The 24,516-nt window shown below is 41.1% G+C and overlaps 1 protein-coding gene across 1 annotated transcript in view; it reads left to right on the forward strand.

Annotated features, from left to right (window-relative positions):
- The first annotated feature begins 2,432 nt into the window (after nt 1-2,432).
- The window catches only part of STK32B (serine/threonine kinase 32B), a 257,967-nt gene continuing 235,883 nt past the window's right edge, over nt 2,433-24,516 (forward strand). The window contains exon 1 of the mRNA XM_037898079.2: nt 2,433-3,110. Within this exon, the coding sequence (XP_037754007.1) occupies nt 3,035-3,110 (76 nt within the window). The 5' untranslated portion in view covers nt 2,433-3,034. The remainder of the gene's footprint in view (nt 3,111-24,516) is intronic.

Raw genomic sequence — 24,516 nt, forward strand, 5'->3', positions numbered from 1 at the left:
ATGAAAGCATTGGGAAGCAACTTGTGAAAGACTGGATCCTCATAGAGAAGAAGATTTAGAGGTGACACTGAAGCAAACTGACAACAAACAGATGAAGTTGTGCAATCTAAAATCCTGAAAAATGTAGGTATAGAGGCTTTAGATGACAAAGCGTCTGCAAATACACTAGTTGAACATTAAGCCAAGATTAGCATGCTCACTACAAAGCTGAGGATAGAGCCATTGCAAAACACACAAGATGGAGTAGTCAAGAGGAAAGACTAAGAGAAGACTCTTAAAAACGTGCACACAGATCCAGTTGAGAACCCTGGCTTCAGAAACTTGTTTCTCATGATCTAGAAGATTCAACAGAGAAGCATGAACCAAGCAAATTTCCTGGGGGTGACCTCATCTATGGCCATATGATAAAGCACTTTGGGAAGAAGGCTAAAGCCAGGTTAGAGATGGGATCAACAGAGATCCACTGGTGGGAGCAGGCTTTAACACCCATCCATGGTTTTGAATGTAATATTGTAAGGAAAGTGATACTCTTCAGATGTGACACTTTGGATCAAGCCTTTACAAAGGACCCTGTAAGAGCTGCTGAGTTCATTCTTGAACTTCATGGCCTGCTATGATAGTTATGGGACAAGAGAACTATAACAGCATTTCTCACATTCATCTCTCCTGGGTTTTTTTCAGTGTAGGCTGAAACACTGAGGCAAAAATTTTGACAGGAGTCAGAAAATAAGACACACAAAGTGTGCTAATTTGTAGTGTGGTTAGTTTGCTCAGCAAACTACCGGGTCAGTATTAAAGAAAAGAAACTCACCCCCCTCCACCACCAGAACTGGAGAATCTCCTCTATAAAACTATACATACAAGAGAATTAGAATGTATCTGATGAAGTGAGCTGTAGCTTAGGAAAGCTTATGCTCAAATAAATTTGTTAGTCTCTAAGGTGCCACAAGTACTCCTTTTCTTTAAGAGAATTAGATTGTCTATTTAACAGTACCCACAACAAAAAGCAGCGGTTTAGCATCTAGACGACTGTAGTTGTGCCCTGATTAGGTACCTTAGGCTGACTTCCCCTTGTACCCAGCAATAATGATCACACAACTGACCGTTTTATTGCACAGACAAGAGTGTGTTTAGTTGAGCCAGCAGGTGGCATTGTAAGGCTGAATATCTCAAATGTTTACTGGGGGAGGCGGTGTTTGTTTAGACTCAACCCTTTCTGTGCTAGGATCAAGTCCAGCTAATGATCCCCACGCTCTCTTGGGCTGGGCTCTGTCTTTTCCCATTTGTTTAATTGCATGTTGTTTACGGCAGATCCTCCTCACCTGCAGCTGTAAGATCAGCCCAGGAGCAGAAATAAACGTGCCGTGATCTGCCATGGGCCAGTTTGTTTCCCAGCACGTTTCATGTATGACTCCATCACTTGGCACACGCAGCTGAAGAGACGTGCCCAACCTGTACCTCCGACCCGGCCCCAAATTCCACGGCTCTACGTGCCCCAAGGGGTGAGATGTGCAGCAAACTTGAGCAACCGGCCATTCCCAGAACATTACTGTGTGATTCCCTGAGTGATGGACAATTCTTTTGCAGCCTCGCTTATTAAGGATGAGCAGGAACAAGTCAATAGAGATCGCCCTCATGCACAAACCACACCCTTCACTGCCACCGGGCCGTGTCTGAGGAAGATACGGTGTCTGGGGAAAGTTGGATCCTCCCAGATTTTAACCCCAGATCCCCAAATTCCATTACCCAAATGGCGAACAAGTCCAGCCGCTCCTAGTGAGCCAAAAAACCTCCCAGCCGCCAACACAACAGTGCCACAAAAAAACGCGGATCCGCCACCTGGATCCAGACAATTTTTGGTCTCAGTCGCGAAATTCTACCACTTAAATGGAGATCTTATTTAGTTGCTCCTACTTCATTTCAAATCTAGACCCTCTTACAGCACAGCACCTCAAAAACTCAGCTCCGGGCCTGGCTGCAAGTTTTTGCAGCATAGTGTCTTGGGATCCAGAGTATTCTGGTGGACTAGAAGAAGTGCCTAGATGCTAAATGTAGACAACAAAAGTATGTGGGGGAAAGGGGCTGCCACCTAATATTAGCCCCACCCAGGGGGATACAGATGCTGAGCCGGAGTTTCTGCAGCTTTCTTACAGCAGACGTTGGAGTTCAGATTTGGGGTCCAGCTTTCTTACAACCGGGAGCTGTTTTTGTGGAAAAGGGGAAACGCTTGTCTCTTTGGATGATCGGATTTCTGTGTTTAGAGGCTGTATTTGGCAAGTTTTTGCAGCGAGCTTGCACTGCGGTGCGTCAGAGTCCTGGTTTCGATACCATAGCGGGGGGGGGGGGGGGCTACTTTTCTCTGTTTGGCCAGTGGAACTGGGGGGAGTGGGGCCAAAAGTTGGCTGGAGCCAGCAGGATCTGGGTGCTGGAGCCTGGTGTTTGTAGCTCTGACGCGCTGGGCTGCACGGGGCTCCGGGAACAATAGGAGTGGCTATAATGTCCTCACTTTAGGCAGCGGAATTTGGGATCTTGGGTACCAAACTCAGCAGGATCCAGGTAGATCCAGCTTTTACCTTTTACCAAAGGCAACCATCAGCAGGACCTGCGCCCCCTCCCTCCTTCCCTCCCTTCAGCTCTCCCCCCTCCCCTGACTGTCTGCTATGAAATATGGATCAAGTTAGTAAGTAGCAGCAGCAATTCCTGTCAGAGGCAGATGGATCACTTTCATTTCGCAGGATGATTTCTAACCCCGCCGAGGATTCCCCGAGCAGCCGCAGCCCGCCTCGGAGCGGCGATCGGAAGAGCGTCCTGGGCGTGGAGGGGAGGTTGAAGCCGTGAGAGCATGGAAGGGGATGCGGAGACTCCCTCCTAGTTCCAGAGCCAGCGGGAGTCAGGGAGGGCTCCGAGCCCGGGACGCTGCTGGGAAGTGCGATCCACCCCCCCACCGCTAGTTGGGCTGGTTTCTTTGGCTGGAATTCGCCCCCTTCTCCCCTTGGGATGCTGGCCGTTCCCCCTGTGGAGATTGTGGCTGGGGATGTGGAAGAAGCTGTGGAATAATATGGGTGGCAATCACTCCCACAAAACTCCCGTGTTTGATGAGAATGAAGATGGTAAGTAAGGAGCTGTCCATTGTCCCTTGTGCTGCCCCGGCCTCAGATTTTGCCCCCACCCCACCCCCTTCTCACCAAGCTGCCCTTTCATTGCTGCTTCCCATCTCGCCTCATAGGTTGTGTTTTCCTCCCTATATCACCTGTCAAATATTTGTATTAAATCCTTAGGTTCAAAGCAACATGATCATCCTTAGCGGTTCAGGGGCTTGGTAACACTGCCTTCCCTTTTAATAATCTCCAGTCCAAGATTTGTTTGGGTCACTTAGGGGTTTATTGTCCTTGGGTTACAATAAATAAACGGACTCAGTAAACAAAAATCGTGTCTATCCTATCTTTATGTAGCACTAATTGTTCACTCTTAATGTAGCTAATTGCACAATTTCACACTGTCCACCAGGATTCACACCACATGTAGTTGCATATGTTTGTGAATGGAGTTCTGACTTGGGGGGGGGGGAGTTTCTTTCTATTTTCCTGTCCAACTGATTCTTTGCATTAGCTTGTTATTACATATTTTAAATAGTGATGCATGGTCCCATCAACATTATACATTTCCCCCCTACTTTTTGAAACTTTGAGTCTCCTATGTTACTTGGAGATTTCACTCTCTTACAGATAATCCTGCACTCTGTATTCTATATTTAAAGAAGTGCTTTGAACTAGTAGAAGAGCTTTTATTAAGTATGATGGTTCTTTAATACTTATATATTAAATTTATGTATATTTCTCTTAAAAACAATGTTTAATTAAAATTTTGCAACTGCTTGAATTCAACCACCTTAGCTTTCTGAAGTAGAGAGAATTATGTTGTAAGTATGTCATCATTGGTAATGCTTTTGATAGAATATATATCTGTGCTAGCTATTTTTGTATATATGGAGAGTTCATACTGAATTTTGAACCTGTTCATTTCCCAATAGTTCTAAACTCATTAAAGGATATAGATTTTATTCAAGGGATGTTATGGCACAACAGATTACATTGCACTGCCTTAGTTTATTTGTAATGTGTCTGCAATACATCTTTCAAAACTCTCCAGTAATATGATCTTCTGAAGACACTTAAGACATTTTTATTGTTCTGTCAGTATAGAGGAATTGGGGAAAATTTAAAGTATTTTAAAAAGCAGATCCTCATTAATTCTCATCTCATTTCCAATTGTTGCTCCCTACTTCTCAGCAAAGATTTAATAGCAGAGTACTGAGATGAGAGATCATAATAATAAGACCTCATTACTTTTACAAAATACATGACAGCTTATTTAGTAGGTGACTCTGTTTTGTGGATTGATATTGTTGATTGTTCAGCATCGGGGCAAAATTGAGTAATTCAGCAAGGGTCACTCAGGCTATGTCTTCATTGCAACAATGGTGTGCGTACATCAAGATAGCTCTCTTGATGTAAAATCCTACTGGAGACAAGGCACAGGTAGTCTAAGTCCATGTAGCTAGATGAGACAGACTCCAGGTGGAAGGCGTAGTGTTGACCTCAAGTCGCTACATCAAAGTAAAAACTACCTGTGCTTTGTCTTCACTAGGATTTTACATCAGGAGAACTATCTCGAGTTAGCTTGTCTCGATGTAACACACCACTTTTTGCAATGAAGCCTCAGTCATCAGTGCACATAAACACATTTCAGCTGTGAATTCGTATGAAGACAACTTCATGCCATTTTGTCCTTTTCCTACAGAAAACCATTTCCATTGTGCAGTTATTAGTAATTATGCTAAAATCATATTTTGTATAATATACTAAGATGTCTATCAAATTATTATTTATTCTTTGTTTTTATTAATTCTGGAAGCTTCTAACATCAACTTCATGTTTGCTTTTAAAGTAGTATGTTTACAACAGGCTTCCAGTTCAGAAGAGTTCATTTATATTGAAATGCTAGCTAATTTTATTAGAAACAGTGTTTCTGTTATTTATATAATGGCAGCATATAATGGCATTGCTGAGTTATAAATAAGCATTTAAGGTGGGATTTTCCAAAGTGCCTAAGTGATTTAGAAAAAAACAAGGAGTCGTCCGGTGGCACCTTAAAGACCCACAGACTTTAAGGTGCCACTGGACTCCTTGTTGTTTTTTGTTAATACAGACTAACATGGCTACCCCGATAGGTGATTTAGGAGCACAAAACCCTTTGTACTTCATAGTGTCACCAGATCCAAGTGTGTCACTGTTTACCTAACGGAGTCTGTGCTATGCAGAGTGCTGAAAATGAAATACGAACAGGAAAAAATATAGTAACAACCGAGGGTAGCTTCACTGTTCGAGATGAGCTAATTTTGCCTGATAATAACAATACTGATCAGTACAGGTATAATCAAAATGAATGGGAGTTGTATACACATATTTGAGGGCCTAACTGGAACAAAATGATTCAATGTATTGGACATGGTGTTGCTGGTTTCTCCATGTTGTGGGCACTCAGATGGCACTCACACATCATAGTGATGGATATGATATAAAAACCTAGGCATTAAATTGTCTTATACCATCATTTTGTTAATGTAAACAGATATAACCTAATGGATCCCTTACACCTAAAGCCTTCTCGATGGGTCACTGTGAAACTGCATGGAGACAACAGACCCACACTAGTGCCTGGTAAAGCCTGGGCAATTCAGTCGTCATAGTCACCAATCCCCCTCTCCCTCAAAGGAGAATTGAGTTTGATTGTGAGGCTCCATTCCCAGGTCTAATCCAACAGTAGAGTTTACCCCTTCAACATTATCTCCACCTATGTCTGTGTTTGGGATAGTAATGGCTTAGCCTTCCAACATCACTGTGAAATGAGTTTTAGAAGAAATTTTGCTAAATTGTTCAAATAATCCACATGTATGTTTTTACAATAAGAGACAGTACATCCATAGTTAACTTGCATTATATAGCAACTTTAATTTGAGGTGTTCAAAGCTCTTTAAAAACATTTAGATTCACAAAATCCCTGTAAGGCTGGTCAATATTACTGTATATTATTGCACAATATAATTGTAATCTGGTGTAATAGAAATGGGGCATGGTGACATTAATGACCTGGCTAAGGGCTATACAGTGAGTTCTTAATTCAGTACAGCACTTAAGCATCTGCTAAAGTCCCACTGACTTTTCTAAATCAAGGCCTGAGTCAGTGGCAATGCCTCCAATTATGCTGAAAACAAAGACCATAGGCTTACTGCTGCATTCCTTTCACAATCATAATCTTATACATTTATAGATTCCAAGACCAGAAGGGACCATTGTAATCCTCTAGTTTGACCCATTTATACCTCAGGCCATAGAACCTCCCAAAAATAATTCTTAGAGAGTATCTTTAAAAAAACATCCAGTCTTGATTTACAAATTGCCAGTGAGGGAGAATCCACCCCAACTCTTTATAAATTATTCCAGTTTTTGATTATCCTCCTTGTTAAAAATGTGCACCCTATTTGCACTCTGAATTTGTCTAGCTTCAACTTCCAGCCATTAGGGATTGTGTTACACTTTTCTCTGCTAGACTGAAGAGCCCATTATTAAATATTTGTTCCCCATGTAGGTACTTGTAGACCGAGATCTAGTTAACTCCTTAAGCTATTTAAGCTAAATAAAGAGCTAATTATTAAGCTAATTATTAATCAACATCTTTTTTGAATTGTGGACACCCAGAACTGGACACAGTATTCGAGCAGTGGTCACAACAGTGCCAAATACAGAGGTAATATAACCCCACTACTCTTACTCGGGATTCCCCTGGTGTGCATCCAAGGCTTATATTAGCTATTTTGCACTGGGAGCTCATGTTCAGATGATTATCAATCCTGACCCCCAAATCTTTTTCAGAGTTACTGCTTCTGAGGGTAGAGTCTCTCATCTTGTAAGTATAGCCTACATTTTTGTGTGCACATGTATATATTTACATTTAGCCATATTAAAACACATTGTTTGTTTGTACCCACTATACTAAGCATTCCAGATTGCTCTGTATCACTGACCTGTCCTCTTCATTATTTACCACACCTCCAATTTTTGTGTCACCTCCAGACTTTATACAGGATGATTTTATGTTTTCTTCCTGGTCATTGATGATAATGTTAAATAGTGTAGGACCAAGAACCAATCCTTGCAGGACCCCACTAGAAACACACCCACCTTTGATGATTCTCTGTTTACAGTTACATTTTGAGACCTATCAATTATCCAGCTTTAAATCTATGTAATATGTGCCATGTTTATTTTAGTCTAGTTTTAAATTTAAATGTCATGAGGTACCAAGTCAAACACCTTACAGAAATCTATGTATATTATGCATCAGCATTATTACTTTTCTGAACCAAACTTCCAATCTCATCAAGAAAGCATATCAAGTTAGCTTGACAGGATCTGTTTTTCATAAAACCATGCTGATTGGCGTAAATTGCCTTACCCTCCCTTAATTTTTATTAATCAAAGTCCCTTATCAGCCACTCCCTTATCTTTCCCACATTCAGTGTCAGACTGACAGGCTTATAATTAGCTGGGTATCTGATTTACCATTTTGAAATATTGCCACAATGTTAGCTTTCTTCCAGTCTTCTGGAACTTCCTCAGTGTTCCAATACTTATGAAAATCAGTCAGCTCTTTTAAAACTCTTGGGTGTAAGTTATCTAGCCCTGCTGATTTAAAAATATCTAACTTCTGTAGCTGCTCTTTAACATCCTCTTGTGACACTAGTGAAATGGAAAGAGTTTATCATATGATATAACTACATCATCTTTTTCTTTCCCCAAAACAAAACTGAAATATTTGTTGAATACCTCTGCCTTTTCTGCATTATTACTGTAGAAATCACATAATGGACCAAAGCAGTTGAAACGAGGGGTGTGTGTGTGTGCGTGTGCGCGTGCGCACACGCAAGGAATGCATGATCTATTCATCCAAATTCTAAATGCTATTTTTAAGTATTCTGACTTGTATGTCATCCTTGGAAAAGCTTCATGGAAGACCCTCATTTTAAAGGAAGATTTTGAAGTTGCCAGTAGAATGCAGAGAAACTGACAATTAAGTGACTAGCTCACCAGACTGACAGTTTGTGATGAATACATAAAGTATATGAAGAAATACTAATGAATAAAAATGTCTGGATTAGCATGGATTTGAGGGGGTTCAGGGTGGTAAATAACAGCTAAGGTATGGCAGAAGTTGGAGGTATTTAAAAGTGAATAGGCAAAACTGACATGTGAGGTTGCAATTTGGAGCAGTGGGTAAAGATCGGAATGAATCTGATGCAAAACAGAATATGCAGTGTCTAACTTCTTGCCAATGATCAGATAGCTGCTATCAGCCTGTTGCCACATGACTATAATTGATAATGTCTGAAAGATCCACATAACAACTGCAAAGAAGCAGTTCCAATTTAGGGCCAAAAATCTGTGTTTCAGAGCAACCTTGCATGTTAGTCCATAACTTTAAAAGAACAGTTACAGTAAAATGAGTCAATAAAATGAACTATGAGTGTTAATATATACAGTATGGACAAGATAAATTATAATAGCTCCAGATGAAAGTAATGAATTCAGAATGGGGATCACCCTTGGCTCTGACTTACATTTTGTTACGTAATTCAAACCTTGGTGATTACAATCCACTTTATTTTCTTCTTTAGAAGAAGAGTATTCTTACTCCCCATCAGCATTTGTCTTTGGATAGGGATAACCCCCCCCCCCCCCATTTTAACCTATACAGTTGCTCCAAATCCATTTTTCTTTGTCTTATTTTTTAAAATAAAATAAATTAAATATAGTTTTTTTTTAAAGCTGTACCACCTGTGCTCAATATCAAGCTACTGCAGAGATCAAATATAAAAGTAAGAAGCTATTAACATTTTTTCACTTCTGGCTATGCTGATTTATATAATTATCTTTTCTACTTATGTATCAGCCCTTAGCAGCGATTTCATTATTATTTATTATTTGTGTTACTATAGTGCTTAGCAGCCCCAGTGGAGGACCAAAATCCTGTTATGGTAGGGGCTGACAAAAACAGGACTAAAAAACGGTCACTTTCCTAAGAAGCTTACAGTTGAAGTGTAGTACAAGAGACAAAAGATGGAAATTGGATCCTGAATGGAAGACTTCAAGCTTAACTACAAGAAGACTGAGGTAATGTTAATAGGAAGGGGGAAAGTGGCAAACTGGCAGATATTATAACCTAACCCGAAGATACTAAGCTAGGTCCCAGGCCTGAGAAGCCTTGCGCACAGGCTTAACTTTTGTGCACTGTAAGCAGCCCCACTGCCTTCAGTTGGATCACACACAGTGCACAGTTAGGCACAGGTAAAAGTCTTTGCAGTTCTGGGGCCTTTTTTTCCCCTAAATTGTGTGCATATAATAATACCCAGCTCTCCTATAGACTTCTCATCAGTAGATCTCAAAGGAGGTAAGCATCATTCCCACTTCACGGATGGGGAAACCGAGCCACAGAGGTGAAGTGACTTGTCTAATGTCATCCAGCAGGCTGATGGTAGAGCCAAAGATAGAATGCAGGTCTCCTGAATCCCAGTCCAGTCCTCTAGTCACTAGGGAAAACTATATATATCCATTCCCTTCCAACAGGAGAAAGTAGTTTAAAAGATTATTATCCCTCAGAAAGACCATTATCGGGGCAATGAACATATTTCCTTAAGTAAATCTTGGGGCTGTAGTCCGCCACTGCTTTTTTAGGCTGAAACCCCATTGACTCCAATTAGTTTTGCACATATAATAAATGCAGATTAGTTGCTTTGTAAGCAGAATAGGGTAATGTGTACTGATTTCATCCTCCCTTTCCTGTAAAGAAGGATAAAGCTGTCTTTGTCAGTGGAATTTAGTCTCCAGTACACTAACCATTTCCAAGGACAATATCAACTTCAATATGTGTCGAAGTATCCACTCAGGACAAGGAAACTACTTCACACACACGCAAGAATTCTGTGCATGCTTTACGTTTGCTGCCAGTAGGTGCAGGTGAGAGGAGAAGCCCGGCATTTTCTGTCATGGAATAAAGTTGAGGTTTAGGTTGATCTTCAGTTGTTTGGCCAAAGCTGGAACCAAATTAGGACTGGTTCAGATAAGATTATATTTATATGAATTATAAGTGAGATTTTGATATTGCAAAACTAACACTGCACTTGGGTTTGCCCATGTCCAATAGTTTCCTTTTCTTTCCCCTCTGACATGTCAGCACATGCAGTGGTAAGGTTCTAGTCCAGCTTAATCTCTTGGTCAAGAAAATTGTTGTCAGCTGGTAAAATTCCCAAAGTTTTACCTTCAGAAATCAGAAATTTTGGCCAGGAAAATAATCATGGCATTAGTTCCTTGAGCAGTAAGCAAGAGGTGGTGTTGTGGGGGTTTGTTTTTTTGTTTTAGTACTGCCAACCTTTTCCTTTAGTCTTGCTTTGCAGATATCTGGCAAAAACAAAAAGTTGTCGACCATAGCCTGTTTGCAGGACTTCATCAAGTCAGGAAAACCTGCTGTTCTACATTGGTCACCATTAGACAGTCAACGCTTGCCAATAGCTTCCACACAAAGGTGAAGTGTTCTCAGCATAGAGATATATTCTGGTATCTCTCAGATAACCTAGTGTGGCAACTGTTAGCAAATGTTAACTTTCCTCCATTTGTTTTGTCCAAAATGTACCCATCCTTTTCTCTCTCAATTGCCAAAAGATTTGTTCAGCACTCTAGTCAGCTCCCACTCTGACTAGGGTAACCTTCTCTGGTTTTAATTCCCTCATTGTGAACCCCTCCAGTCTGTCCAAAAAGCAGCTGCTAAATGTATCTGCCTGACCCAGTCAGGCCCTGTAACACTCTTTCTCAGAATACCTGCCCACTGGAGCCAGCTCAAACATCTCATCCTTATCTTTTGGCTACTTCTTTGCCTATATCTTGGATATGATTTTATTGTTTCCTACCATGTCCACTCACGCTATCAGTGATATGATTCTCATGCAGCTCTGTGTTTCCCACTAGCACTATCCTCTCCATGCCTTTTTCTGTGCTATCTATGCTTGAAACTGCCCCCAATCCTAGTTCTCCCATCCTGAACACTGGCCCTCAATCACATCACTCTGAAAGAAGTGTGTCTTCTGTGAAGCTCAGCCACTAGCCCAGCACTGTTCTCTCTACGTCAACATAGTGTACAAAGTTTATAAGGCTGGTGGGGCAGAGTAGCACCTTTCTATAGGTCTCTTCAGGTTTGTCCCAACTGTAACTCACTCGGTTTGTAAACAGGGCTGTGTTTTGCACAGCGTTTCTGAAGATACTAACAGTTCTTAAACAAAAACAGGACCAAATCATGTAGCACAATGGCAATTATGGATTACGGGCTGTGACTGTGGTCCCAGTTGGGGCCAGCTATGGTCACTCAATTAGGGTGAACTGCAAAGAATGGGGCAGACAATCCCCATAAAACTGGTGGATATTCCAATACTTAGATTTACCAAGCCAGCATAAAACAGCTTCTTTGTTACCTTACTGGTTATTCAGAAGTCCAAACAACACAGTTCCCTTAAAGTGATCCAGCTTCAGGCCTCCATCCAGGTACCTAAGTCAAGAATGATGATGATTTCTGAAAATCTTATTTCATCATATAAAAGAAAAGGTTCTACCAATCCCAAAGGATCGGACACATTACCTCCCAGGTTATTGAATATTCCAGGTCTTACTCAAATACACGCTACAGCCAATTCTTATTAACTAAACTAAAATTTATTTAAAAAGCAAAAGAGAGAGAGAGAGAGTATGGCTAAAAGATCAATATACATACAGACCTGAGTTCAGTTCATTGAGGTTCAGATTCATAGCAGAGATGGTGAGCTTTGTAGTTTTAAAGAGTTCTTTCAGAAATAATTCAGAGGTTATAATCCAATGTCCAAATCTCATATTCAGGGCGTACCAGCATAACTGGGACCTCAGTCTTGTGACTCAAACTTCCCCGGATGAAGCCTAAGCAGATCTGCGATGACAGAATCAGGATCCAAGGATCTTTTATACAATTTCATGTCCTCTTTGAAAAGTTGGGAGTTCCTCTGGGAACAAAAGGTAATTAGCATGACTTTGAAGGAGGTCCATCACAAGTACTTAGCTATAGAATTAACATAAGGCAATTTGCTTGTTCCTCCACCATTCACAGTACATTTCAAAGAGAGAGAGATACCGAGCTATCCCATGTTTACAATTCATTTACCTGCGAGGATGTTCTTTTGATCTCTGAACTATCAGAATACAGAATAGACAGTGACTGTTGATTATATTGTGGACCCTACTCATACATTAGTAAATACACAAAAACACAAACATTATCTCCCCACATGTCTTTTGAGGGTTATTTATTTTGCAGGATGTTTAACCCTTTCTAGCCATGTGTCCCACGGGCATAGGGTAGGTAGGAGGAAAAACAGCACAATAAAGACAGTGGATTTCAAGAAGGCAGACTTTAGCAAACTCAGGAAGTTGGTAGGTAAGACTCCATGGGAAGCAAATTTAAGGGAAAAAACAGTTCAGGAGAGTTGGTAGTTTTTCAGAGACATTATTAAGTGCACAAGAGCAAACTATCTACTGCACAGGAAAGCTAGGCATTATGTCAAGAGACCACCCTGGCTTAGCCAGGAGATCTCCAATGATCTAAAACTCAAGAGTGCTGCAAAAAGTGGAAACTAGGTCAAATCACAAAGGATGAATATAAACAAATAACACACGTATGTAGGGACAAAATTAGAAAGGCACAAAATAAGATTAAACTAGATAGAGACATAAGAGACATAAAAGCTAACAAGAAAACATTCTACAAATACGTTAGAAGCAAGAGGAAGACCAAGGACCGGGCAGGCCCATTACTCAATGAGGGGGTAAATACAATAACAGAAAATGTAGAAATGGCAGAAGTACTAAATGACTTTTTGTTTATTTTCACCAAAAAGTTTAGTCGCAATTGGACATGTAACTTAATGAATGCCAGTGAAAATGAGGTAGGATCAGAGGCTAAAATAGGGAAAGAACAGGTTAAAAATTACTTAGACATGTGAGATGTCTTCAAGTCACCAGACCCTGATGAAATACATCCTAGAATACTCAAGGAGCTGACTGAAGAGATATCTGAGCCATTAGTGATTATCTTCAAAAAGTCATGGAAGATGGGAGAGATTCCAGAGGACTAAAAAAGGGCAAATGTACTTCCTCCCCGTTTTATAGATTGGCACCACAACATGGGGAATTACAGACCAGTCAGTTTAAGTTCAGTACCTGGAAAGATAATTGAGCAAATATCAATCAATTTGCAAACACCTAGAAGATAAGGTGATAAGTAACAGTCAGCATGGATTTGTCAAGAACAAATCATGTCAAACCAACTTGATAGCTTTCTTTGACAAGCTAACAAGCCTTGTGTATGGGGTGGGGGAAGTGGTAGATGTGGTATACCTTGACTTTAGAAAGGCTTTTGTTACTGTCTCACATGATCTTCTCATAAACTAACTAGGGAAATACAACCTAGATGGAGCTACTATAAGGTGGGTGCATAACTGGTTGGAAAACTGTTCCCAGAGAGTAATTATCAGTGGTTCACAGTCAAGTTGGAAGGGCATATCAAGTGCTGTCCAGCAGGGATCAGTTTTGGGTCTGGTTCTGTTCAAAATCTTCATCAATGATTTAGATAATGGCTTAGAGAGTACACTTGTAAAGTTTGTGGATGATACCAAGATGGGAGGGGTTGCAAGTCCGTTGGAGGATAGGATTAAAATTCAAAATGATCTGGACAAACTGGAGAAATGGTCTGAAGTAAATAGGATGAAATTCAATAAGGACAAGTGCAAAGTACTCCACTTAGGAAGGAACAGTCAGTTGCACACATACAAAATGGGAAATGACTGCCTAGAAGGGAGTACTGCGGAAAGAAGTCTGGGAGTAATAGTGGATTACAAGCTAAATATGAGCCAGCAGTGTAACACTGTTGCAAAAAAGCATATATCCTTCTAGGATGTATGAGCAGGAGTATTGTAAACAAGACACAAGAAGAAAAGGAGTACTTGTGGCACCTTAGAGACTAACCAATTTATTTGAGCATAAGCTTTCGTGAGCTACAGCTCACTTCATCGGATGCATACTGTGGAAAGTGTAGAAGATCTTATTATATACGCACAAAGCATGAAAAAATACCTCCTCCCACCCCACTCTCCTGCTGGTAATAGCTTATCTAAAGTGACCACTCTCCTTACAATGTGTATGATAATCAAGTTGGGCCATTTCCAGCACAAATCCAGGTTTTCTCACCCCCCCCCCCCCAACAAACTCACTCTCCTGCTGGTAATAGCTTATCCAAAGTGACCACTCTCCTTACATTGTGTATGATAATCAAGGTGGGCCATTTCCAGCACAAATCCAGGGTTTAACAAGAACGTCTGAGAGTGGGGGGGGGGGGTAGGAAAAAACAAGTGGAAATAGGCTACCTTGCATAATGACTAAGCCACTCCCAATCTCTATTCAAGCCTAAGTTAATTGTATCCAATTTGCAAATGAATTCCAATTCAGCAGTTTCTCGCTGGAGTCTGGATTTGAAGTTTTTTTGTTGTAATATAGCAACTTTCATGTCTGTAATCGCGTGACCAGAGAGATTGAAGTGTTCTCCGACTGGTTTATGAATGTTATAATTCTTGACATCTGATTTGTGTCCATTTATTCTTTTACGTAGAGACTGTCCAGTTTGACCAATGTACATGGCAGAGGGGCATTGCTGGCACATGATGGCATATATCACATTGGTGGATGTGCAGGCGAACGAGCCTCTGATAGTGTGGCTGATGTTATTAGGCCCTGTGATGGTGTCCCCTGAATAGATATGTGGGCACAGTTGGCAACGGGCTTTGTTGCAAGGATAGGTTCCTGGGTTAGTGGTTCTGTTGTGTGGTATGTGGTTGTTGGTGAGTATTTGCTTCAGGTTGGGGGGCTGTCTGTAGGCAAGGACTGGCCTGTCTCCCAAGATTTGTGAGAGTGTTGGGTCGTCCTTCAGGATAGGTTGTAGATCCTTAATAATGCATTGGAGGGGTTTTAGTTGGGGGCTGAAGGTGACGGTTAGTGGTGTTCTGTTATTTTCTTTGTTAGGCCTGTCCTGTAGTAGGTGACTTCTGGGAACTCTTCTGGATCTATCAATCTGTTTCTTCACTTCCGCAGGTGGGTATTGTAGTTGTAAGAATGCTTGATAGAGATCTTGTAGGTGTCTGTCTCTGTCTGAGGGGTTGAAGCAAATGCAGTTGTATCGCAGAGCTTGTCTGTAGACGATGGATCGTGTGGTGTGGTCAGGGTGAAAGCTGGAGGCATGTAGGTAGGAATAGCGGTCAGTAGGTTTCCGGTATAGGGTGGTGTTTATGTGACCATCGTTTATTAGCACTGTAGTGTCCAGGAAGTGGATCTCTTGTGTGGACTGGACCAGGCTGAGGTTGATGGTGGGATGGAAATTGTTGAAATCATGGTGGAATTCCTCAAGGGCTTCTTTTCCATGGGTCCAGATGATGAAGATGTCATCAATATCGGGGCCTCTCCTTCTGCCCCTCCACCCCCACGAACATGATGCAGTTCTGTGGTGACCTGGAATCCTATTTTTGATGTCTCCGACTCAAGGAATATTTCCAACATACCTCTGAACAACATACTAATCCACAGAGACCTCCCTACCACCACTACAAAAAGAAGGATTCTAGGTGGACTCCTCCTGAAGGTCGAAACAGCAGACTGGACTTCTACATAGAGTGCTTCCGCCGACGTGCACGGTCTGAAATTGTGGAAAAGCAGCATCACTTGCCCCATAACCTCAGCCATGCGGAACACAATGCCATCCACAGCCTCAGAAACAACTCTGACATCATAATCAAAAAGGCTGACAAAGGAGGTGCTGTTGTCATCATGAATAGGTCGGAATATGAACAAGAGGCTGCTCGGCAGCTCTCCAACACCACTTTCTACAAGCCATTACCCTATGATCCCACTGAGAGTTACCAAAAGCAACTACAGCATTTGCTCAAGAAACTCCCTGAAAAAGCACAAGATCAAATCCGCACAGACACACCCCTGGAACCCTGACCTGGGATATTCTATCTACTACCCAAGATCCATAAACCTGGAAATCCTGGGCGCCCCATCATCTCAGGCATTGGCACCCTGACAGCAGGATTGTCTGGCTATGTAGAACTCCCTCCTCAGGCCCTACGCTACCAGCACTCCCAGCTACCTTCGAGACACCACTGACTTCCTGAGGAAACTACAATCCATCGGTGATCTTCCTGATAACACCATCCTGGCCACTATGGATGTAGAAGCCCTCTACACCAACATTCCACACAAAGATGGACTACAAGCCATCAAGAACACTATCCCCGATAATGTCACGGCTAACCTGGTGGCTGAACTTTGTGACTTTGTCCTTACCCATAACTATTTTACATTTGGGGACAATGTATACCTTCAGATCAGCGGCACTGCTATGGGTACCCGCATGGCCCCTCAGTATGCCAACATTTTTATGGCTGATTTAGAACAACGCTTCCTCAGCTCTCGTCCCCTAACGCCTCCACTCTACTTGCGCTATATTGATGACATCTTCATCATCTGGACCCATGGAAAAGAAGCCCTTGAGGAATTCCACCATGATTTCAACAATTTCCTGGATTTGTGCTGGAAATGGCCCAACTTGATTATCATACACATTGTAAGGAGAGTGATCACTTTAGATAAGCTATTACCAGCAGGAGAGTGGGGTGGGAGGAGGTATTTTTTCATGCTTTGTGTGTATATAATAAGATCTTCTACACTTTCCACAGTATGCATCTGATGAAGTGAGCTGTAGCTCACGAAAGCTTATGCTCAAATAAATTGGTTAGTCTCTAAGGTGCCACAAGTACTCCTTTTCTTTTTGCGAATACAAACTAACACGGCTGTTACTCTGAAATACACAAGAAGTAATTCTTCCACTCTGCTCCATCCTGATTAGTCCTCAGCTGGAGTATTGTTTCCAGTTCTGGGTGTCACATTTCAGGAAACATGTGGACAAATTGGAAAAAGTCCAGAGAAGAGCAACAAAAATGCTTAAAGGTCTAGAAAATGTGACCTATGAGGGAAGATTGAAAAAAATTGGGTTTGTTTAGTCTGGAGAAAAGAAGACTGAGAGAGGACATGGTAACTTTTTATGTACTTGAAAACTGTTACAAAGAGGAGGGAGAAAAATTGTTCTCTTTAACCTCTGAGGATAGGTCAAGAAGCAGTGGGCTTAAACTGCAGCAAGGGTGGTTTAGGCTGGACATTAGGAAAAACTTCCTAACTCTCAGGGTAGTGAAGCACTGGAATATATTGCCTAGGGAGGTTTTGGAATCTCCATCATGGGAGATTTTTAAGAGCAGGTTAGACAAACAGCTGTCAGGGATGGTCTAGTTAATACTTAATGATGCTTTGAGTGCAAGAGACTAAAGTAGGCGACCTCTCAAATTCCCTTCCAGTCCTACAATTCTATCATTATGTTTGTGTTCCAGAGATTGTACTGGCTTCCAATTTATTTCCAAGTGCAATTCACAGTGTTGGGTTTGATCTGTAAAACTGGCTGAGTTGCCTTCCCTGTTGATTCTGCAGCTCAGACTTTTCACTGCTGGCCACAGTGTTCTCAATGGTAGGACCATATATCTTGAATCTGCTTAATCCATCAGAGGCTATGTTTGAAGCCTTCAATGGATGGTAAAAGACTTGTCTGGCTCATCTATGGCTTGATTTTGGTATTAAGGAATGTTAGGGAGAAGGCCTTGTAACTAACAGGCAGTTTGCTGTAGTCTGGTTAGTAATTGGATTTTAATGATGTAAGGTACCAGGGGTATTGGCAAAAGGCACCAATATAAATATCTCCATAAATAAATCAACCAATACAAATGAGTAGCCTAGAATCTGTAAGAAACTTGGACAATCTTATTTTTTGCCAATGCAACTGCTTTCAGATCTGTAGGAGATATTGATAAACAATTCAGTGCCCCTGTTTTTTTATACCACTAGTTCAGTTATGCAGAAATTTGTATTTGCTGCTCTTCCCAGTCTGGAATTCTTTGATCTTTCAGAAACTCTTTCTAGCACCTTTATTTTCAGTGTATTCCAAAGAAATAGTCCTGGGCAGTCCAATTTTATTTCACTCTTTATTTTATGTATCAGTTTTTATCATTTTCTCACAGATGCTCAGTTTCTTCTGTAACTATAAGGGAAGATCCATTCTCTCTACAATCAAAATCTGTTCCACTCTGTCTACATTTTCTATTCGCTCTCTCACACTGCTTTATTCTAAACACAAAAATCTCATACTGCTTTTATGAATATCATACCCTATTTTTATATACTTATTCAGCAGAATATGAAGAATTTGCTTTCATTTATTCCTAATTAATACCCAGGCATTTTCTTCTTGCCCTCCACAGTATAATTATAAAACATTTACTGGAGACAGTGGCAGCCCACCAGTACTAATGTTTGAGCTTTATTTGTTCTATCAGATGTAATAAGCCTCTGAAGTATTTTCTTTTATGAAACCCATATTCTTAAAATATACTGTACCTTTATATATTTGTGATACTTTCCCTGTTATCTCTTTATTAATATGCTTTTTCTTATTACTTCCTATCAAATCTGCACAGTACTTTGGTTATCTGACTCAAATCCACACCTTGTAGCTCTTTTCTTTTGTCGGATATATTAATATTTTCAGTTGCTTTTATTTATTTCGACTTTCTCACTGTTCTTATTCTAGTTCTTCAAAATTAGGGCAAAACACTGAAGACGATTGATTATTCACTCTCATCCAAAACTTCCATTGATTTTAAGAATAGTTTTGCCTGAAGGACTGAAACAAAAATCAAGTAACAGTGTCATGATTTTGGCCCTCACATCTGCTTTAGTGAAGACTGATGCAAATAATTCATTTAGCTTTTTCATAACAGCCTTATATTCCTTAGATGCTCCTTTAGAACCTTGATCATCCAATGACCCTACTGATTGTTTGGCAGGCTTCCTGCTTCTGATTTACTTAAATATTTTTGCTGCTTTGCTTGTTACTCTTCAAATTATTTTTGACCTTCTTTTTTTTACACTTGACTTGCCAGAATTTATGCTCCTTTCTATTTTCCTCCATAGGATTTGACTTCCAGTTTTAAAAGGATGTCTTTTTGCCTCTAGCCACCTCTTTTTACTCTGTTTAGCCATGGTTGCATTTTTTGTTCCTCTTACTGTTTTTTTTTTTATTGTTTGGGGATATAAATTTAGTTTGAGCCTCTATTATGGATTTTTTTAAACAGTTTCTATGCAGCTTGTAGGCATTTCACCCTTGTGACTATTCCTTTTAATTTCCATTTAACTAGCTTCCTCATTTTTTTTGTTCCCCTTTTTGAAGTTATATGCTACTATGGTGGGTTTCTTTGATATTTTCTCCCCTACAAAGATGTTAAATAAAAATTCAATTACATTATGGCTGCTACTACTGAGCGGTTCAGCTATATTCACCTTTGGGACCAGATTCTGTGCTCCACTTAGGACTAAATCAAGAATTACATCTTCCCTTGTGGGTTCCAGGAGTAGCTACTCCAAGAAGCAGTCATTAATGAGGTCTAGAAATTTTATCTCTGCATTCCGTCATGAGGTGACGTGTACCCAGTAAATATGGGGATAGTTGAAATCCTACTACTATTTCATGAGGGTGCCATAAGCAAGGGCCATCATAATGAGATTTTACTGTACTCTTATTCTTATTATGACAAAGTGTGGAATCTCAACAGGGCTATGATCCAGGGTGAAATTCTGTCCCCATTGAAGTTAATGACATTGATTTCAAATGGGCTCTAGATTTTACCCCAGGTCCCATAAATATAAACCATATACATATGGCATATGCATATGAGCTCTTGCATGCTCAATACTCCCACTGATCTCAACATATATTTGTGTGCAGGTTGGAGGACTGCAGGATTGAGCCCCATATTTATTGAATATTTATAATTAAACATCTTGTGTCTGAAATTGTATTACCATGATTATAAGGAACTGAATTGAGTGGGTTTACTATTACTGTATGTGTGCTTCAAATTTTAGACTACCCCCCCGATGCTGCAATGAACAGTTTTATGTTCTGTGAACTGCTTTCTGTGCTGTGCAGCTAATAACTTCTGTCATTAAAAGAAGAAGCTGTGTTCTAGATATTCTTCATTAACCAGCTGTGCATATTCTTGTTGCTCCTTCTTTTGACTCACTTCTCCTGTGTCATGCCGTATTAGCTTTGCTTTAAAACTTGCTTATTTCACTTCCTGACTTACTAGTGCCATAACTATAGATATATGGACCAGATTCCTATGTCCTTACTCATATTTACTAACTCCTTACTTCATGACTGGTCTCCTCCACTTCAGTGCTATTTGATGTGATTAAGAATATTGCTAGCCATCTGAAAAAAGTTTTATATCAGCATTTGTATTCCCTAGAGGAAAGTACAGGGAAGCTTAGAAAAAGTGAGGTAACTTGATCAAAGTCAAACCCGGTGCATTTTAAGGGTAGTCACTGTATGTACTTTCTGCAGTGATCTAGATATTTACCTGCTTCATCAGGACCAAAAGTACCAATGTTATCCTTAAATAGATAACTACACAACTGTATTGTGTGAGATGGATGTAAACAGGATACAGAATTTTCATCAGATCTCAAAATCATATTTTAAAATAGGTCTCCAAGTTTCTGATAAGGGAATTGTGGCTGTGATCGCCAAATATCTTATCCAAAGAAGATGGGACAACGTGGTGGTTTGGGGATCCCAACTAAAATTGGGCTCATGGTTCAAGTTTTTGGGTTTGGATTTGATGGTAATGAAACCTTGCTCTCAAAAGATTTTGATCCCAAATGGCAGGCTGAATGGTGGAAATCATGAAATCAATTGATCCCACACTGGAATGGGAGGTAGCCTAACTGGAACCAGAAAATAACAACTCTTTGGCTTTGGATATGAACTGAAACGTTTTGTGGCAATGTATCTGTTTTCACAAAATTTGCATTGAAAGAGGTTTCTCAGATCCAGAATGGGGGTAGAGGAAACAAAGGCATCAGTTCAGAATAGCCAGTTGGTTAGGGCACTCACCTGGAAAGTGGGAAACCCAGCTGCAAGCCCCTGCATCTTCCACTTCCCAGGTGAGTGCCCTAACCACCAAGCTCTAGAATCATTCTCTCTTTCTTTTTGGCCCTGTTGTGGCATTTACAAACCCCTCACTAAAGCAGGGACAGAGGAAGGGCTGGAGCAGTACTAGGCCAGGGAGGCCCCACCCCTCAGACACTGCCAAGCATATTCCTGGGAGAAAACCAGCAACCCCATTTGGGGAAGGAGGAGGGCAGAAAGACACCATTTCCTGGAGGAACACCAGTCAGCATCAACAGGAGAGGCAGCTTCTATTGAGGGGAACTAACTCTGAGTCTTCCCCCGCATTCCTAGATGCCCAAGGGGGAGGGGGAACTGTGAGCAAGGGTTCAAGAAGGCTGCAGGCACTGGCCCTAAACTCTGGGGATTTGGAAGTAAAGACGCTAAGTGACCATGCTCCAGTCAGAGATGCAATGGTGGTAGGAAGTGGCTCAGGGGAAGGTGAACAGGTGGGTTGGCTGACCTTAGGCCAGTGCACACCACCGCATTTTCAGGTCCCTGGCCGAGGATCGGGTGCAGAAGGAGGGCCTGGGTTCCCCTACCCACCCTAGAGATACCCAAGTAGGGCAGAGCTAGGGGTTACCACCATCAAAGAGGCCAGTGCTTCTAAAACCTCATCCAGAGGGCAGGGACACCTTGAACTAGCAGAAAGGCTAGAATTGGAGGGCCAGACCAACTGGCCAGCTGACCACCCAAACCACCCCTCTACAGACTGATAGAAGGACTGGACTCAGCAGCCCAGACAACTATGCCTGCCAGCCAACAAAACCATGCTGGGACAAACTGACAGACTACCGTCAGAGACCCAGACCGCTAGGCTTGCTGACTGAACAAACCGGCCTGCTACAGACCCGATGAATATTTATTTATTTATACAGAATGCAACAGCTCCAGCAGAAGAGATTGAGGTTGTTGACCCCACAAATAGCCTGTTAGTTAGAGCACTCCCCTAGGATGTAGGGAACCCAGGCTCAAGTCCTGCTGAAAAGCAGATAGGGACATGAACCTGGGTCTTCCACTTGCTAGGTTAATATTCTAACCACTGGGCTACTCTGGAATAGGGTCTCTCTCTTGTTTTGTGTTTTTTTCACAAGAAGTTAATAAGGTCTGGGTTTCATCCAAAGCAGAATGGGAACACTTTTTGAAATCTCAAACTTTTGCAGATGGAAAAGATGTTTCCCACCCAGTTCTAACCCTTATCCATTGGAAGCCCCTTTGACTCAACTAATGGAGCTGTATTCGGTTATGAAAGGTCTTTAGGATATTTTAAATTTTGGACAGAGAGTCTGAAACTTTTCTACTTGGTTTCAATGGCACGTTTACCCTTCAGAAGGGTTCCGAACAGCACATAGACTCACAAAGGCTTGCCTGCTGTTCTGTGTCTGTGATAAGGTCTTGTACATTGGTTCCATTGTTCTCCAGTGACGTCTGATGTTTCCAATGTTGCTGCTAGGTTAATAGCTTTTTTGAACTAAAACTGTCCTGTATCAAAACAGAACAGTTCTCAGTTGCAGCAAAAAAAGAATCTTTAATTAAACTTTTATTGATATTAAAAAAATTGAAATTCACTCACTTATGAGGTTTCAATAATGGATTTTTATAAATTACTACTTTATGAAAGGCTGTGTGCCAGAGTCATTCAGATTGTAACTTACATTCCAATTACTTTCCACTCAAACAAGTTATCCATATACAAATAGCCTTTTTACTGTGTAAAATGGATTACCTAAATGTTATATTCTTTTGCATGTAAACACACCCATGAGATCAGTAGCAACAACTCCTAAACATGGTAAACTAAACTGGAGTTATTCTGAATATTTTGACATTGCATAAATACTACTAGCCTACTGAATTTTGATGTAGTAGATTGTGGATCTGTCTACACTGGTGGCCTGTGACAGGTGACTAGATTTATGGGATGTAACTTTTAATCTCTAGAACCCATGAATCATGCTGCTACATTTCTGTGGGATTTTTTGACAGCAGAAATGACCAGATACTTACCTGCTGATCACATGGTATGAAGTGGGCTGTAGCCCACGAAAGCTTATGCTCAAATAAATTTGTTAGTCTCTAAGGTGCCACAAGTACTCCTGTTCTTTTTGCGGATACAGACTGACACGGCTGCTACTCTGAAACCAGTCAATTATAGTGGTTTTTCAATAATTCCATGATTGTTGGTGGCATGTAGACAATGACTATATAAGTAGTCCAAACAAATGTTTTCCCCTTGAATATTAAGTGTTATAAATTAGCAAGAACCCGTACATCAAGCATGATCCCCTTTCTAACTAACTGCAGTGCACACTTGATCAGTTTTCTTGCAGGAAAACCCATTGGAGGCTAAAAGGGAAGAAATCTCCTTAGGGTACTCCTCAGATATTGCTCCAGAACAGTTGACTTGGAGGGAGGCTGAATGAAAAGAGGGTTATGCAAAATAAGTGCAGTTCTTGTCCACATGATCCACAGCAATCCATGTAAAGGACTTGTGCTCATGCTCGGGGACCCTGGTGCCTTCCTCACCCTGCTGCCTCTGGCTGGGTCAGGTTGCAGTCCATCATGCATGAGGAGCAGCAGCAGAGAATGATCTTTCTTGCGTACCTTCTGGGATGGTGCAACTCTGCACAGCCCCGTACTCAGAGCTGTGGCTTAGAAACCAGACTCTCGTTTGTATCTTCAGTCAGCTACGTACAATTTTGCTCTAGAATCTGAGGACTCATAGTTATGAACAGCATCCATTAACTCACTTATACACCTGTACCTTTTTGAACCCACTGGTCCCTTTTTGGCTTATGTTATATTGTCATTTGGAAATTACACCAAGCTGTATTTCCCCTCTGTAATAGTATTCACTATTAGCAGTTATTTTGGATTCCTCTTGTCACTTCTCCTGTTGGGTTGTCTCAACAACTGCTGCTTTTAATCCAAAGTTTTTGTCAAGGAAATTTTACCTTGCTTGTGCACACACCATTGATTGGTATTTAGAATTGGCCCAAGCGATGACAGGTAGAACATGTTATCCACCATGTATGTTCCTGCAGCTCAGATCACAGCAGTTACATTACAGAGCCATTCTTGTCTTAGGTGAACACTTTCTAGTCTCCATATTTCTGTTCCTTTTAGCACATACTGTACACTAAAGGGGTAGACCCCTATTTTATTGACCAGCTAGCTTACTGCAGCTGGGACAGACTGTGCATTCCTTGTATTTTCTGTTCAACT

This window comes from Chelonia mydas, chromosome 4, assembly GCF_015237465.2.
Source record: "Chelonia mydas isolate rCheMyd1 chromosome 4, rCheMyd1.pri.v2, whole genome shotgun sequence".
NCBI classification, from domain to species: Eukaryota; Metazoa; Chordata; order Testudines; family Cheloniidae; genus Chelonia; species Chelonia mydas.